At 45.7% G+C, this 18,084-nt stretch overlaps 1 protein-coding gene across 1 annotated transcript; it reads left to right on the top strand.

Moving 5' to 3' along the window:
* The first annotated feature begins 2,201 nt into the window (after positions 1-2,201).
* On the top strand, positions 2,202-11,375 carry nes (nestin). Its single transcript, XM_041942687.1, has 4 exons — positions 2,202-3,110; positions 4,053-4,177; positions 7,282-7,355; positions 7,982-11,375. The coding sequence occupies exons 1-4, from the start codon at positions 2,280-2,282 to the stop codon at positions 10,804-10,806; spliced, it is 3,855 nt and encodes a 1,284-aa protein (XP_041798621.1). The 5' UTR covers positions 2,202-2,279; the 3' UTR covers positions 10,807-11,375.
* Positions 11,376-18,084: the final 6,709 nt, after the last annotated feature.

Genomic DNA, 18,084 nt, shown 5'->3' with positions numbered 1-18,084 from the left:
TGCGTGTTTTTTTCACGCTTAGAGAAACAAAAGGTGACACTGACACGCTCTCCTCCAGTGGATTGGCTTGTCTATTACGCGCTGTGGCGTGAAACAGCATTTTGAATTTGAAGAGTAAGATGCAGTCAGCAGTCTCAGCTTGTCCTGGTGGGGTTCAGCAGGCTGTTGCAGTGTTGAGAGATGACCACTAGATGGAGATAGTCAAGCTGCAACCCTCCCTGGCTTCACTGAGGGCACACAGTGACACTGCAAGGCTGTAAAATACATGAGATGTATGATTTGTGTGTAGGCCTTCATTCCATCCACTCCGCTGAGGCGTGTTTATAAGGATATTATTAAGAAGAGTTTACACTTTGCTTTTAAAATTAATTAGTTTCCAAATAATTTTAGAAGGAAGTTTTCGGCAGACAGCTCATGACCTGCATGGCTGGAATCGTCACGCTCAGCCGCTGTCGGTCTCTTCCTTTCACAACACAGAACAACTCAAGTGATTCTTGTTTCCAAAAACACAGCCAAGATGTGTTTCCTCTTCAACACGATGTGACAGCAGGTCTGTATCAAACTTCGATTTTCAGCCACTATGAAACTAAGCCAATCTTCAGACAGCAATATTTTTAATACTTGTTTATATATAATGTACACGGCCTCTGCAGTTGATTTTATTTTTGTATCTTTGTTATCGTCTATTTGTTCTTTTTTCTACTTTTTATTCTTGCTGTCGTAACAAGTGAATTGCCCCAGTGGGTAATCAATAAAGTCTTATCTTTTCTTATCTTATCTTGCATACATAATATCACCCAGACAAATTCTTTTTCTGCATTGGATGTTAGAAACTTGGATGTTATGTGTTTGGTTAGTTGGTTAGTTTTCTTAATTAATTAGTTACTTTCAGTCTGTGCAGGTTGGTTACTGTGATGCAGTTTCTCAGGTCTCACCATAAAAAGCCTCAGCTCATTCAGAATGCGGTTGCCAAAGCAGCTGAGTTAACAAAGAAAAAAAGAAATGTGATCACATGACAGCATTTGTCAGGTGTCTCTGCTGGCCTCCAGTGACTCATATCCACTATAATAAAGTTTAAATTACTACTGTTTGCTTTAATGTAGTAAAGCTCTGGTTTTAGATCAATATACACCTTTCACCATAGAAAAACCTTCATTTTCTTCACTTACACACTTTGACCTATCTTGACTTCAGTAGAAGTTTTGCAGTAAAACATTGTTCTGGCTTTTTCAGATCCTCTGGTATCACATGAAGGCTCAACATCTCTCCTTCTGCAGCTTAACAACCAAAACCAGAGCATGTCTCTGCCCTCATTTTGAAAAAAAAGTGAAACTTAACTTGCAAAACACTGATAGGTAGCTGCACCCCTCATCTCACCGCAGTTTCACCCCACAGGTTGATGGATTGGTTCCTTCAGTTTGTGATGTATGAAACTCTGGATGTCTGAATCCGTGTTTCCTTTGCCGTGGAACTGGCTGCTTATTTAAGTGATGAAATGTCTTGTAGCACATAGAAAACAGCATATGGACACATTTACAATATATTAGAATACAAAATCTTGATTGTCATTGCAGGGGGGCTTTAAATGGCTTGGATTTTACACCTCCAGACCATCAGGACACCCTGTTTTTCATTTATGTTTAATTCGTCTCTCCTATCCGTTGCTTGATATTTGTGAGTTGCAGCGATTTACTGTCAATCAAACTGTGTGTGTGGAGCTCTTTTAAGAGATAAGATAAGATAAGATATATACACAGTATATACAGTATATGTAGATTATATACAAGAGTATAAAAACACTTCTGCCTTGAGAAAGGATGGTTACAGATATGAATAATAAGTGTTTCTGATATTTACTTCCTGTTAATGATGCTGATTTATTTCTGCATGTTAAATCCTTCGGTCCACCAAGAGTTAACTGTGGAAATTACATCACCGCCTCCCTCTGCCCTTTCCCATCTCCTCCAGCCCTCCTACGCCACCCCTCCATCTCCTCTCATTCTCTTCTCTCTCCCTCTCCATCCCTCCTCATCTCCTCTCCCCTCCCTCTCTGCCCTTCAGTCTCCTCCCTCGCCACCCCTCCTCCCCTTGTGTCCGTGTGCCCGGCCCCTTCATTAACTCTAGTATGAAAGGGAAGCCTCTTGCTGGCAGTCACACTAGCGGAGCCTCGCAGGAGCCTCACTCAGACCAGAACCCCCACACACTGACTCAGGCCTGTACACAGACAGACAGTCGGCTGCCAAATCATAATCAGTGTCGCTCTGAGTGAGGCCTCTGACATGGAGCTCCACAGTGTGCATAAAACCTTTCATCACAGCCACCTGGGTGAGGAGAAGCACCAGATGCTGAACCTGAACCGACGCCTGGAGACCTACCTGAGCCGGGTCAAACTCCTGGAGGAGGAAAATGCGCTGCTTGCAAAGGACATCCAAGCTCTGAGACGCACCAATCATGGAGTCTCGACGCGAAGGAAGGGCCTGGAGGAAGAGCTGCAGCAGGCGAGGCTGGAGGTGGATGCAGCCTGGAGGGACAGGGTCCACACAGAGATGGAGGTCGGCAGGCTGGCCGCGGAGCTCCAAGCCCTGGACCTGCACAGGCAGAGGGAGGCTCAGGCCCATGTGGAGGCCAAGATGAAGCTGGAGCAAAGCAGGAAGGAGCTGCAGGAGGAACAGAGGGCGCAGACCTGGCTGAGGGAGAAGGTCGCTCAGCTGGAGTATGAGATGAGGCACCTAATTCAAACCCATCAGGAGGACGTGGCCCACTTGGAGGCCACTTTGGCCCATTCCAGAGCCACAGCGCCACCCACACTGGCTCCAAGGGGACACCAGACACCAAACCTCCTACAGCTGGGACAGGAGTACTCCCAGAGGGCCACCAGAGCATGGCAGGAGGCAGCAGAGGCCTATCAGGGGCAGCTAGCTCGGCTGGAGGAGTCACTTAACCAGGCCAGGAGCCGTTTAACCCAAGCGGGTCAGGAGAAGAGCGAGAGCCAGCTGCAGCTCCGAGCCCTGCAGAAGGAGATCGCCTCGGCTCAGGACGTCAGGCTGCATCTGGAGAAGAGGGCAGCCCAGCAGGAAAACACCTACAGGACGGAGATCCAGCAGCTCCAGGTGAGATCATTGAACTCATCATTGAAGTCATTGAAATAATCCTTACATCGAACTTCATATTCAGTATATACATCCATGTCATAGTGTCAGTCAATCAATACGTGCAATTATAGAGGAGACTGATTTTCTGCTCACTGGAAAAATCCTTTTGAGTCAATGATCTTTTGATTTTTTCTTAGAGACGATGTGAGAAATGGATTAAAACCTGTGTGGTGTGAAACACTGCTCACACGGTCGTCGCTGTTGCTCAGGAAGTCTCGCAGTGTCTAAAGTCTCTGTCATAGTTTCACATGGCACAAATAGACAATGAAGAGGTTACAAACCACAGGGGAATGTGAACAGCTGCACGGCTGGAGTTCACCACTGCCTGTCGGTGACATGACTGGTCATTTCAGAAGAGATCAAAAACTAAATCACCAGATCTTTTTGATATTTTAAACATTTTGTTTAAATATCTCATTTCCTGGCCTTTAGTATTCAAAGCCTCGAGTAGCCAGCTGTCGCACTGAAGGCTTTAAGGAGGTTTGTCCCCCCGGGGCTTCCCTCCCTCAGTATGCTCATTTTATATTCTGATGGAATGAAAACCTTTGGGTCTGAAGGGGATGGGGGGGACTACATATTTATAGGCTGGGTCTGTTGGGATTAGTTCTGGGTCACAGTGAAGTCTGAGGGGTGAAACACCCAAATTAAGCACTCTTTAGGACAATGCTGCTCTCTTCCCGTGTGGGTCTGGACGGCTGGGAACAAGGTTTCTGTAGTTAGTCAAACCCGAAGTGTTAACTTGTGCAGCTGAATTTTCAATAAAACCCTTCTTTCGGTGAACTTATCAGCATTTGAATAACACTGAAAACATTGTTAATTATAATTCACTGTGAGAATGTGGTCACAGCTTTGTTTTTTAACCACTTCCTGTCCTTCCTGTTTCACTTCCTGTTTTGGCAGGAGCACTTTGAGGGGCTGGAGGTGGAGAAAGAGGAGCTGGGCCAGCAGATCGATCACATCCTCCTGGAGAACCGAGGCCTGCAGCAGGTGAAGATGTCTCTGGGCCTGGAGGTGGCGACGTACAGGTACGCTGCACCGTCAGAACCGGAGGGGGGGGGGCCTGACATAAACACGTCATAAATTAACTGCACTGCAAAACATTCACAAAATTCTCTGTGATCTCTTGCTTTCTTTCTTCTTTTTCCATGTCTCTTGGAAAAATAGTGTTGTGCACACAAATATTTGAATAAAGAGCGTGTTTTGTGATCTTAACGTGGGCAAACACCCAGAAAAAACACTCCCCCCTCTTCCTCTTGGACACAATGGCTTGAGTCTTCAATCAAAGCAGAACGATTATGTCATTAACATGTTTTGATTTCTGTCAAAAATGCATTTACTTAGGTTGACTGGCAATTGAACTGGTTCTTTAAGAAACAACTTTCTGACATTAAAAAAAACACAAATAATGTGAAAAACACATTATTCACTTTTTAAAATCAATTTAAAAAACACAAAAATGTTGAGCTGTAATATTCTATGATTGTACTCCTTGTTAATGTTGCGCCTACAAAAACAGCTAGAAAACAGGCCGACTCACTCTGAAACTCAACACAGCAGTTTGAGTTCAGCTCAGACAGCACGCTCAAAAGCTGGATGAATAAAGGCTTTCAAAGAGTTGGGATTTTAACTGAGTAATCTCAGTGCAGGGATAAAGAGGCCAGAGCACATCCCAAAATGCGCTGGGTGAGGAGAGGGTAGGGGGTCATAACTAGCCTTGCTGAGCGTAAAGCCTGGATCATTGTGCAAACACAGTTTAGAAATACGCCTGTCAGCCCGTCTGAAGCTCATTAATTCACATGTTGTAACAGGAATTCTTTTCTCTAACAGAGATGTGAAAACAAAACTTTGTGATTTCAGGGTTCTCAAAGTTTAAAGTTAGCTTTGGACAAATGTGTTGCAGTCACAGGTAACTCAAAAAATATTTCCATATGTGGCCCACAGCAACGACGGTATCACCAGTGATGTTGTGATACCTGCTATATTACCAGAAAATCTCTGACACATCACATCTAACTGGAGGAATGGAGCATTTTGTTCTATGACTTGCAGTCCGCTGTGTCTGGCTTTAAACTCAGGGCAGAGTAGAGTCTCACAGGTGTTAAGATGAAGTCCCTCCATCCACAGTCGGAAGCATTTTTCTGTTTCTACTCCTCTGACATCATGAGAAACAGACGTGCAGAGTTCTCTGATTGGTTGATTCAGACACTGACTGTCGAACATGTCAGCTTTGCATCCTGTTCTTCCATTAAAGATGTTGTGATCAATGGGCGAAATATATGCATTATAATATGACTATTGCTTTGATCGCTGTAATTTAAAATTAAACCGCAGACTGAGTATTGACAGATTTTGTTTGTTGACTTTGACTGTTTGTGGCTTTTATGAAGTGTCAGTCATGTTGAAACTTTGGCTTCACGCTGTGATGCAAAGGCATTAAAACTTCGGCGGAGCTGGAGATCCGAGGAATTTACCTGTTTGATGTCGCAGGTGTGGGAGGGATGCTGCATTCAACGTCGATTTCGACACGATGAAAGTGGAGTATTTTTGATGCTGGTTAAAAGCCGCCTCACTCGCAGCATCGTGGGAGTCGACTGACTAAACCACGTGTTTTCCTAAATCAGCGGCTTTGTCTTTAAAACAACTGGGGAGACTATTATTATTACTCTGACGCTCACATGGAAATCCGTCCAGTCTGTTGCTTATATTTGGATATTGGTTCATTTCTGGAACTACAACTAACACGATGCAGTCAGCATCTCTCCTCCTGTACTTAATAATCAATTAATCATCAGTCATTTTTTTTTTAAAAACAGCTGCTTCCACATTCTCAGATCAGAGGATTTGCAGCTTTTCTTTGTTTCATGAGAGAGTAAACTGGACATCTTTTCATGTTGGACATGTCGAACAAAACAACAAGTTTTAATTCACAAACTGAAGCTTTGCAAACGTCTGATATTCTATAAACAATTAATCAATTGATTGAGAGAATAACCAGATGAGCAGATCGATTGAAAATGAAAATAATCTTTGGTGGCAGCCGATCAGTAACGAGCTTCCAAGGTATCAGGATGCAACATGTCAATGAGGCAGATGCAGCTTTGGGTGGAGGCTGAACACCAGAAACGGGCCAAACACATGATGGATAAGGGCTGATTTGCTTTGTTTTATTCAGATCAAATATTTTCCTTCACATACAAACTGCATGAATCACCTGTGCCTCAGGGTCAGAACCGCCTCCACACATCCACAGCAAAACTCACTGATTATAGATTAACACATCACAAGTGTCACGTACAGTATTAGAAGCTGAGTGAAGCCACCATCACTAACGCTGCAGCTCAGTAACCGAGTGGACAGACAGCCGTCCATCGGAGACGGCGTCCACAGCGGGTGCAGCCGTCTGGACTAAAGGTCATCTCGCTGAAACAGCGGCCTCTGATGTCTCGGACAGAGTTTCTTATCCATTATGGAGCGCTACAGTGGTTTCTCCTTTCTCCTTCTCCCCCCACCTCACAATATTGACCCTCGCCCTTCAGTGAGAAGCTACCAATTTATGAGCTATGGGAGTCTAGAATAACAGCAGAGGGGAGCTGGAGGGGGGGGGGAGAAACACCAGAGGACACATTTCAAAGTCATTCACTGCACATGAAACTCGATATTTTAATCAAACAGAGTCTTGTAACTAAATGCAGACACAAAAATGTGCTAAACTGCTTCACATGCAGCTAATTGTGAGAGTGTGGTCCACATGTGTGAATGGAGACAGAGGTATTAGTGCTGCATGGGCTGCACATAATATCTGCTGCCATTGTGTGTCGGTGTGCATGTGTGTGTGTGTGTGTGTGTGTGTGTGTGTGTGTGAGGAATTGATGGCAGAGGTTTGTGGCTGCAGATGGCTCCTCAATGCCAGGGCCTTTCCTTCATTACCATAACAACAGACCTCGGTCTGTTCCTGCTGCTCAGGAGCAACAAAAGTGGCCCTTCCCTCCTCTTCCCGCCCTTCGCTCTGTGAGCAGCATCATGCCGGCATTCGCTCACTCATGGCTCACGCAGATTCTTAACATCGCAGTATTGTCCTGCTGTTGCGGGAGGTAACCTGCTTCTCTCTTCTCCTTGTCTGCTTCTACAGAGCTTTGCTGGACGGTGAAAGCCTCAGGGGAGACATCTCTTTAATAAATCAGCCAAGACACATTTCCATCACAGGTAATTAAAGTAAACAACATTAATACACCAGCATCATGTCAGTGACTTCACTGCTGCAGTGTTTAGAGCCTCAACATGTCGCATAAATCCTCTCCTTTATCTCCGCTCTCCGTGCTACATTAATTCTCCCCTTTGTAAGAGCATAATTTGACTTCGTTTAACTAAAAGCCCCTCTGAGTCGGGGACATGTTTGGTACAATATGTAATTGCATTAGCCTGACTGGGCAGACTGTGGGCTCGGGGAGCTGAGGTAGGCACTTTGGGTCCTGTAATGCAAGCCACCAAAGACAGTCCCCAAAGGTTATTGAGCCACATGGCTTTGCTTTCCGGTAACTTAGACAGCAGTGAAAGGAAACAGCAATCAATATCTCCCCATTAGTGTCCAGCCCCCATAGGGAACGTAGGTTTTGATAATGCTTTGGGGAGGCAGGTTCTCCACAGTGTCTCTGTTATGTTAAGATCACATAGGATGAAATACTAGTTATCACTGAGTGGAGATATCAAATATCTCCAGCATAATTGTTATATAGATAATTGTTGGTCTCATTTAAGACAGTGCAACTCATTATTATTACAGCAGCTTAGTTCATTGTGTATTTATGAGCTCTGCTCTTGTCCCCCCACAGAAGCAGTTTTCAGTCCTCAAGGGGTTAAGAAGAATTACCAGACCCAGCTGTCCACCAGCCACAAGACCACTTCCCCCTCATCTGTTCGTGGCACAACAGGAACAAGACCGACATCGATAACCACGACACCAAGCTGGAGCAGAAAACCTGTAATCCTCTCTGAAACTCCAAAGGTTTCTGTGAAAGCTGCACATGAAGACACAACAAAGTCAGCAGCATGGGAAACCCCTTATCCAAAAATACTGCAGGATGGAGCCGTTGAAAATTTCCGACCACAGGAGGTTCATGAGAAAGTCACCTATGCTGAGCCTCTGTCACCTCCTAATGAGCAGGAGGCTCCTGCTGAAACAGCAGCAGAGGACAGAGAAGGTGGAGAGCGCCGGAGCAACGCTGGTGTTGAAGCTCCTGAGGAAACAGCAGCGGTTGAGTCACTCGTCAGCCATCAGGTTGAGTCTGGCCTCAACACCGAGCCACCCATCAATGATGAGTTTCCCACAACCAACGTTGCACCAAGCCACGTGAGAATGACAGCGGAGCCCCGTGGTTTCTCAGACGAACCTGATCAAGGTGTGCCTTTCGAAATATCTGCTGAAAGGGAAGATGTGCAAGAGCCACACGCTCCGATTGATGCATGGGTAGAGAAAGAGTGCGAAGGGAAAGAAGTAGAGCATGTGCAAGAGGAAACCTCAGATTCTGGAACTGAGGCCGTACTGGAACCAAACTTTGGATCCAGAACGAGCAGTCCAGCGTCCGAGTATGAGCCTGAAGAAGCTTTGTTTAGCAACGAGACAGACTTTGGTCGAGATGAAAACATCTTAAAGGAGGAAGCAGCTGAGATAAAACAAGAAATACGCAGTTGTGTAGCGGGAATGAATGCGACGGACGTCGAGGATAAGTTGTACCCTGATGGAGAAGAGATGGATACGTGGGATAGTGTGATAGAAAGGAAGCCTGATCTGAAGACAGATGATGACGTGAAAAAGGATGAAGAGAAACGAGTACACGCTGAACCAGAGGAAGACATATCAACAAGAGAGCGAGAGCATGAACAGAGAGAAATTAGGCAGGATATAGATGGACACCAAGACGACAACATGGCTTCTTCAGTGGTGGACACACAGGTATATGATGCACCGCTTCCTGACAATGAAGAAGATGATGAAGAGGAGGATTCCCAAAATGTCTCTGTGTCGTGGAGGACCGAGCTGGAGAGCGACAGCTACGCTCTGGATAACACCCTCGCCGACACTCGTCCTTTGATTCGATACAAGAGCGACGAGACCGACGCCAACACTCAGGCGTCACACATGGACGAGAGCGAGTCGAGTGAAGGCGAGCAGGACAAGAAGGCCGGAGAGACGGGGAGCGGAGCGTGGAGCGAGGGCAAGACGAAGAGGTTCGGAACTATGGAAGATCTGTGTGAAGAAGCTGAAGGGGAAGCACTGGATGAGGAATATGATCTGGGATATGCTCACACTGAGGACAGGGCTGTCGGCCGCGGTGTGAATGAAAGTGAGCCTGCCACGCTGGTGAACGATAAAGAAGATGCAGAAGCAATGATCGGAGATGTCAGCGAGGGACATTCGGATGAAGAAACTGAAGAACCCATAAATGTGGACTACAATGAGGAGTTGGAGACGGACAGACTTGTAGAACAGGAACTAGAGAACTTATCCACAGACAGATACAGCGTCCACTTCGCGCAGCAGCAGGTCGGCGAGAGCGAGGAGATGCTACATCTGCAGCGCAGGTCTGTCGAGGAAATGACCGGAAAAACAACAGCAGAGGACGCGTCTCGCTGTGTGACAGTAAACCACCAACTTACATCTTCCTCCACACTTACAGATCAGCCTCATGACATGCTATATTCCAGTGATTCGTCAGCGGTAGTGCCTCAAACAGACACTCTGGCTGACGAGGGGGTCCAACATAAAGAAGATCAGGAAGCTCCAGAGAGAAGAGAGGAAGAGGATGAACAGAACGTGTCCATGGTGACACATGTTGATGTAACAGAAGATCACACCGGCTTTAGTGACTTCATCAGCAGGACTGATGTGGAAGAAACTAACGGCTCAGAGGAAGCAAACTCTGCGTTACAGGTGACAGCAGATCAGGGAAACCTGCAGGATGTGGCGGTCCCCTCTGGGGTGAAAGAGGTGGGACCTGTCGAACCATCCAGTGTGTCTCAAGAACGTCTCATTGAGGACGTTGCAGAACGTCGGGATGTTCCAGAAGCGTCCGAATGGGAAGTCCTTGAGAACCCAACTGAGGTAAACAGGGATGAGGATGAAGATTATGAAGGATGTGATAATGTGCCTGATCCAGCTCTCCACGATGACGGAGGCTCTCATGAGGGCGCTAAAGACGAGCCCCTCCAGACCTCCCCCGACAGCGCGCCCGATGAAGAAGACATCTTTGTGGTGAAAGACTCGACACAGCTGCTGGACACAAACGGCAAAGACGGCAGCCTCCATGGTTTCTTTAGCTCTGGTGTAAAGAATGACTTCTGGGTGTCCTCCCTGGAGACCGGTGCCACAAACCAACCAGATGACACCTGCAACGAAGCAGCTGAGCAAACCAATCAGAATCTAGCGTTTGCTGACAACCTGGTTTGGGGGGATTTGCAAAACCCGAATGTGGTTAACTGGAACTCCAGGGTGGATGCTGACTCAGCGAAAGCCCTGGCTGCGAAGCAGGAGCAGGAGCAGATGCACGTGGAGGTGAAGCAGGTGTTGTGCAGAAATGTTGCGGAGGGGGAGTCGGTTCATTCTGAAGAGTCTGACGTTGAGGCCGAATCCTGGTCATCTGGGGAGGAACCAGTATAAACAGTAGTGTTAGCTTTAATCAGTGTGTTAGTCAGAGGAAATGACGTTTTCTGTATCATACATTTACTCTGAAAACCAAAGTTGTGCCTTGGTGCGCACCTCAGTGACGCTAACCACCAATGTGCCAATTCAGTCTGAACAGATACTGAGCACCTGTCTTGTCTCCTTGACTAACCATTTTTCCTCTATTGTGTGTGCATGATGACGAAGAGGGTTGGGAATTTCTGCATGAGGGAACGGCATGAAGACAGAACAAAGAATGTCCTCTGAAAGTCGAAGCGTTTATTGATTGCTGCCTAATCAGATCTTACTGACTGATGGAAATCAATGAGACCAGAAGGGTCTGACTGCTCGTAGGGCTGCTGTGTTTCAGACTGCGTTCGTGTCTCATTTCACCGGACAGTTATTTATCTTTGCATGTTTTATGTGTAGAATGAGCGGCTGGTTGAGAAAGGTTTTTGTTAAACATAACTGATTAGGATAAGCAGACTGTTGTGTTTGTGCTTGGTTTTCATTGTCATCCATTCAGTTTTCGCTGCGGTACATTTACAGCCCGAAATAAACAGTAGATTCATGATGTGTCCGGACTCCCTTTGTGTGAACACAGTGAACCTCACACACTACAAACATAGCTGTAAGCACATGTTTAGCAAATACATTTCATTTATATCCAGAACATTTCTGTCTGAATGAAACTGATTTACTTCCATCTGAACCAATGAGACAGTTTGATGAGTTTATATTTCTGATGAACTGGTATTAGCGTCCTGTCAGCTTTAGCAAATTAAAACATTTGCAACTCATTGAGAACCTGAATCCATCAATGCTCACAGCCTTAAACATCACCTTTAATGCCTCATTATTCCCTTAGGGCCAACTATTTATATGGAAAGTATGGTGTTCAGTTACTACACTTCACTTTATCACCAACAGAGTGTTTTAGTCAGTGCACAGAAAATATGGAGAGTTAAATTTCCAGTAATAGATTCATAATCAATTTTTAAATGGAGCTGGTCTTTCAAGAAAAAAATCCTTATAATAGACACCAAATTCCACTGTTCTTTCCAGGAAACTTCCTAGAAAATAATCTAAGTTATAAACCCATAAAATAAAACGTTACTGCACAGTAACTAGCAAATACCAGAAGGAGGCTTTTGTCAATAACTTTAGAAATGTCTCTTATTTAATTGAAGGAATTGGCTCGAGATGATTTATTACACGAGCCTCTAAAACTCTTTTTAACTCAGAAAACAGTTGCATCCTGAAGACGAGGTCAGCAGCTGCTTGATGCCTTCCAGCAACATCCATCTTTGTTTCCTTTGGAGTTTTTTATCTGAGAAAGGCTGAGAAGCTGCGTGTGTGTGTGTGTGTGCGTGTGCGTGTGCGTGTGTGTGCGTGTGTGTGTGTGTGTGTGTGTGTGACTTGGCAACATCCCAGCCTCACTAACCTCAAAGCAGGCGCGCTAACAAAGCAGCACCGAGGCCCTCCACAAGCAAACAGCCATCCCACGAGACGTCCAAGGAAAAGTACGAAAGAGGGAACAATGTGTGACCTCACCTCCTCTCTCTCCCTCCCACCCCCACCCCCTCCCTCCATGTCATTCATTAGTCAGTTTACTGAACAATGAGGGCCATTTCAGCGGGTGCTCGCCTCCTCGCTGCCCGAATCTGCCCAATGAGAGCTTCAGTCAGGAAGGAAACCGCAGACGCTCGCATTCACTGCGAGAAGGCCGCGGTGCTGGAATGGTATTACGGCAGCTGTCTGGCATGTTCATGTTCTCCGCCCGTCAATAGAGCTGTTCTACCGAAACACCCCCAATACAATCACTAACTGTGAGAGAAGAACTGTGTCGATGCTTGAGAGGAGAGAAGCAACAAATGAGTAAAAAAAACCCAACAACTTTCGTTTCATGCGTGCATAAATCTGTGTATGACAAATTATAATAAAATGGTTTGAGTAAATGGATACTGTTGAAAATAGTCAATTTAATAAATGAAAAATGTCATTTAAAAACGGCAATTTTGCTTAACCTTTAATCAAAATCTATTCTTTAATTTCATCTTCATGTGTGCACTAAAAACTCTGTGTTTTAAGACTTAATTAAAGGAGTGTGGCGACATCTGAAACAATCAGGAGCCAATGAGCGTCCAGGGAACCCGCTATTCTTGAAGCACACAAGTGTTTGTGTGGTTAAAAGTTAATCTGGCACAGTTTTGTGGCGCATCGTTCTAGAGGTGGGATGCATCTTTTAATGGCTGCATGAATCACCTCATTCCTTGGCAACTTCACACAATAAAACCCTGTTTGAGGGGGTCGAACCGACCGTCGGCAGCACGTGTTTCCTGTGTGCCAAGTTTCCACTAACAAGCTCCCTGGTTACCGAAAAACTTGGCAGAGCTGCTAATAAAGTATTGCTGCGTTTGAGGTAACTTATCGGCGCAGTTAGGGCATGTTTTCGGCCAATTACAACCAGTCAGACAGAGTTAGAGATGTAGAAGTGTGAGCGGGGGCAGCGGACCAGACTTCACTCACAAACTGCAACACAATCTTCAGGTCAGAGTGTCACAAAAAACAACAAAGCACAAACGTTCACTTCAAACACGCTGCTGCGTACGAACACGCCTGACCGGTCCAGCCGCGACCAGCGGCCTCTGGATTACCACGGGGGGGGGGGGGGGGGTGTTTGCATGAGTCCATTAGGAGAGACGTAAACCTCTTTTAGCTCTTTGTGGGGGTGTACGGGCACATGTGCGTGCTCTGATGGCCATCTGCCATCCGTCATCCTGTCGCCATTGATTCACCGCTGATGTCATCGGTGGGAATGATGGAGGAGCTGCAGAGCTGGGCTGAGGAGGTGCCCCTCTCCCACTTTAGATCTCCATCATATCTGAAGAGGCGTGACGGCGCAGAGAAGCTATGAGATGACGACATGTGCAAACAACACTGAGTAAGACAGGCAGGTGGTTGAGGGGGTCACCGAAATCAATATGTACCACCCTCTGGGGACCTTGAATATCCACAGGAAATGAATGAAAATTTAGCCAATAAGCTAAACTCTGCTGGCAGATCCGTCCTAAACAAATAAAAGAAGCCACAATTCTGTGCATCACTATAGAAACCTCAAGTTCATCAGAGAATCTGTAAACTTTACCTTTTTAACCAGTTTCTTTGCACTATCACAGCAAATTAGCAGAAATGCTAAAGTGTCATATTAGCAATCAGAGCACTGACCCTCTGACCTGCTTTACTCTTAATAGTAATCCAGGAGATGAACTGACGTCCATGCACTCTGCCTGATGCACTCTCCATCAAAACATGCTACAGGCTTCAAACGTGAATCCATCTTTGACAAAGACGTCTCTGGAAAGTGATGAGAACTGAGCCAGCGCTAAGGTCACGAGAACATCTGAAGAGATCAGTTCCTACACGAGCTGCACGTTGATTAATTCAACCGCACATGTACACTTAGGCCTCATTTCCACTGCACGGGACGACCCGGCTCGGCTTGACCTGCTTTTGGAATCTCAACCGAGGTGCTAGATAAAATCTACAACGCTTCCTGTTGGAAAAGGAGGATTTGAAGCAAATCGAGCCAAGCCGAGCCGAGCCGTGCAGTGGAGACGCGTGATAGAGCAGCTGAAAGCGACCCAGACGACAGTTTTGAATCTCACTACGTTTACTCACATCTGCTACGAAGAACAAATGTTTCAGCCTCTCCAAAAACACAAATACTGCATCTGAAACTGTCTGTTCATGCACCTGTAACCATAGCCAACAGTGACGTCACTGCGTATGACACACCTGGCCGTACACCTGCACGTCACTGCACTGTGAGAGGTTAAACCAGCGGAGATCAGCAAAAGCAAGATTTTCAGTGGAAGCAAAATTACACTTGAAGCTTTGTCTCATCTTTAATTGTTTATCTCTTACAGTAGTTTCTATGCAAATGTGTATATATTCTTAAAATAGTGTTTTTCTTACCTCCCTCTGCTCAGCTATGTATGTTTTGTGATATGCGAATTGCTGCTGCAACACTGCAATTTCCCTTAGGGGATCAATAAAGTACTATCTATCTATCTATCTATCTATCTATCTATCTATCTATCTATCTATCTATCTATCTATCTATCTGCAGAATTATCGCTCAGAGAAATGCAGTGAAGACGCTGAGTTTAAAGTGAAATGAGACGAGAGCGAGATGATTTTCTCTGACCACAACAATAAAGTAGGTGAAATGCAAAATGGTTTTAGGAGTTAAAAACTATTTCCAACTTTTTGCACTTCGTGCTTGAAGCGACAGAAAGAGTTTCATCACAGCATCCCTCCTCCTCCTCCTCCTCGCCTGAACGCTCGGAGTTGTTCAGCGTCTGCCTGTGTGTGAACAGAGCTTAAAGCATCTGACAGCATTACAAATCCTTCCTATCAAGTCATCAGTCAGCCGGTATGAAAATAGAGCAGGGGTTGCACTGCAGCGTGCAATCTGCTCCTGACAGCTGCAGGTTGGTTTACTGATCCAGGATCAGGATGAGTGAGACCGACTCCTGGATGGAAAATAAAAACTTTAATCCTCCACGAGAACAATATTAGCGGAGGTTGTGACCTGAACGTTTGAGCCCACAGTCATGTGTTTTAATGCTGACTCACCAGAATCGATCTGACTGATTCAGATGTTTGCTTCCTCTGAGGAATCAGGCTGATTTGATTTCATCTGGAGAGAAAAGTGTCATTTGGTGCTTGCTTCCACTTTCTTGTCACGGCTGTGGTTCGGTTTCTCGTGTTTGCCCTTCCCTTCCCTCCTGTCTGTCCCTCCTGTCCTGTCTGTCTGTGTGTCTGTGTGATTGGGAGGGTGGAGGCAGGTGTGCTGAAGGTGGAGCAGAGCCTCTCCAGCTGCATCCCATCCTGCAATAAATCCTCCAACCAAGTCTCAGCCGGATCCGAGAACCTGCTCAGTCAGTCTGCGGTTCCAGCCTTCCCTGACTCATCCTGTTCCAGTTCCCTCTGCTCTGATCTGGACTCTCAGACTCCTGTTCAGCCCAGAAACGTCCTGGATCCTGCTCTGGACCTGCTGCAGCACTCCCTGGTCTGTCTGCTTGGCTCGGTCCTGTAATAAATGAACTTAAATCTCTGACCTGACTGTCTGCGAGTGCACCTGGGTTCACTATCTCAGCCGAACACCTCATCCTTGGGTTGGGGGTCAGGTGAGGACAGCGAGTCTGCTCTCTAAAGTCTGGTTGTAGTGGGGGTGGGGGTTGAAGCAGCTCCATGTCCAGGTGAACACCGACTGCTGGTTGGGGTCAAGGAAATAAATCAGGTATATTTTTACATTTTACTCAGAATTAGTGATACTCAGCACAGCTGCTTTAAACAACCCCACCCCAAAGCAAACGAACCGCCTGATGAAGAGACATTTCCAGGTAGACGCAGACAGACATCAACTATAGAAAGGATTTCAATTTAAAGAACAAGAGATGACGACACAAATGCAGGAATGCAAGAAGAAGCACAAACACGTTTGTTTAGGACGTTTTTTCCAGGAGCTGCTGATTCAGCTGATGGATTAAACATAAGGAAAAACAAATTCCATGTAATAATAATAACAACTAATAATATCATAACTGTCATGATATGAACATGACTAATCGTGTTTAAAATGTGGCGTAGGCGAGGCGGGGCGGGGCGGGTCACTTCCTCTCGCGGTGTGTGTCTGCCAGCAGATGCCCACACAATAATCTAATCAGCGTCTGGAAACGAAGTTAGCCGTGCGCAGGCAGACAGGCCACACCCATGAAGACTCAGACGACGACGGAGGAAGGCAAGGAGGAAGAGGATGACTCGCGGCCAGGCCCTCCTCATCCTCCACATCTCTGCGCCTCAGCAGCCACAAACCATAAAGTCACAGCCGGTGTGTTCGGCCACGTGTGGGCTTCCCTCAGGTAAATCACACCTGATCACATGTTTGAGTAAATGTGGAGTCATTTTCACCCTTCATGTGTGGAGAGATAAGATCAGAAAAATGGCTGCCTCCATCCCTCTGGCTGGAAAAGAGGTGACGGCCGGACAAAAAATGCCCGGACCCCCTCCCCACATTTGGAAGTCAGAGCAATCAGAGAGTGTGTGGTTATTATTAGCTGCCAGGAGTGTGTGTGTCTGTCTGAGACATGAGTCCAACGGCTGCTGTGGACAAACCAGCTGAATGTGGCAGTTGACGGCCTGCTGTCAGCTCAGTCAGGGTCAAACCAGCCCCCCCCCCAAAAAAAAGCTTCACAAGCGACGTGAAAACACAAAACTGAACACACACAAAAGAGGAGCAATCACTGAAATCAGTCCTTGTCTTCATTCAAACTGGACACAGCCCTTGGCCTCGGTCTCGGTGCTGGAAGGCGTATTCTGATCCTTTTCTTAAAACTGCATCATTTGGCCACTTGGGGCAGCGCAGCAAGCTGTAGACGCCTCACTTACAGATTGACTCCTGCTAGCCAGCAGCTGCTTATTCACTCTCCTTTTAGCTCGGTTTTGGTCTCCACCAACACTTGAGTAAAACATCTGGATCTTCAGCTGCTCGATGCTCCACTTTCTTCACCAGCTGGTCTCTGATGGTGTCGGCCTGCCGAGACTGAACCAAAACACTGACTAAAAGACAGTAAAACAGAGCTCGTTAGTATGAACGACACCTTTCACTTCACATTTACTCATCTGATCTGTTGGTGGTATGAAATATTGATTAGTCTAGCTTTAAGCAACCAAACTAGAGTGTAAAAATATTGCGAGTAAAGAGTTCAAATACAAATCTTGTCAGAATCAAAAGTAAAAATAGCCTTTATGTAGCATGTTATACAGTATGTTATGTGTTACTGTATGTTTGTATGTCTACATGTATGTTATCATGTGCACTGATGGTTGTGCAGGACTTCATTTAAAGTATTCCTTTACTGTAGTTTTTTCCACTGTTGTGATATAAATGTAGTGGAGTAAAAGGTACAATACTCAGAGTACCTTAAAATTATACTCAAACACAGTACTGAAATAGATTTACTTAAGTATTCATTCATACTCGCTCAGTACATCTTCAACATGTATTTTTGAACACTTTGGACACTTTCCTGATTAACCTGTTACTGATCACTCATTGGCTGTAAAAATAGACAAAAGATACGTTTGCAAGCATCAAGAAGTTTTGGAATTATTTTGTCTTTTCTGAAGATCATTAAAGTTGATTTTCCTGATCACAAAATAAGAATTCTTTGTGTCGAGATGGAAAAATAAAGACTTTTCATGTTC

Source organism: Chelmon rostratus, chromosome 8, assembly GCF_017976325.1.
Source record: "Chelmon rostratus isolate fCheRos1 chromosome 8, fCheRos1.pri, whole genome shotgun sequence".
Taxonomy (NCBI): Eukaryota; Metazoa; Chordata; class Actinopteri; order Chaetodontiformes; family Chaetodontidae; genus Chelmon; species Chelmon rostratus.
Note: the sequence above shows the minus strand (reverse complement) of the source record. Positions and strands in the feature narration are given on the sequence as shown.

What these genes read in the sequence shown, in the direction of transcription:
- nes (XM_041942687.1), top strand. Translation starts at nt 2,280, where the DNA reads ATGGAGCTCCACAGTGTGCATAAAACCTTTCATCACAGCCACCTGGGT. An exon ending in CGGAGATCCAGCAGCTCCAG is followed by an intron (nt 3,111 to 4,052) that starts GTGAGATCATTG and finishes CTGTTTTGGCAG; the next exon opens with GAGCACTTTGAGGGGCTGGA. An exon ending in CTGGAGGTGGCGACGTACAG is followed by an intron (nt 4,178 to 7,281) that starts GTACGCTGCACC and finishes CTGCTTCTACAG; the next exon opens with AGCTTTGCTGGACGGTGAAA.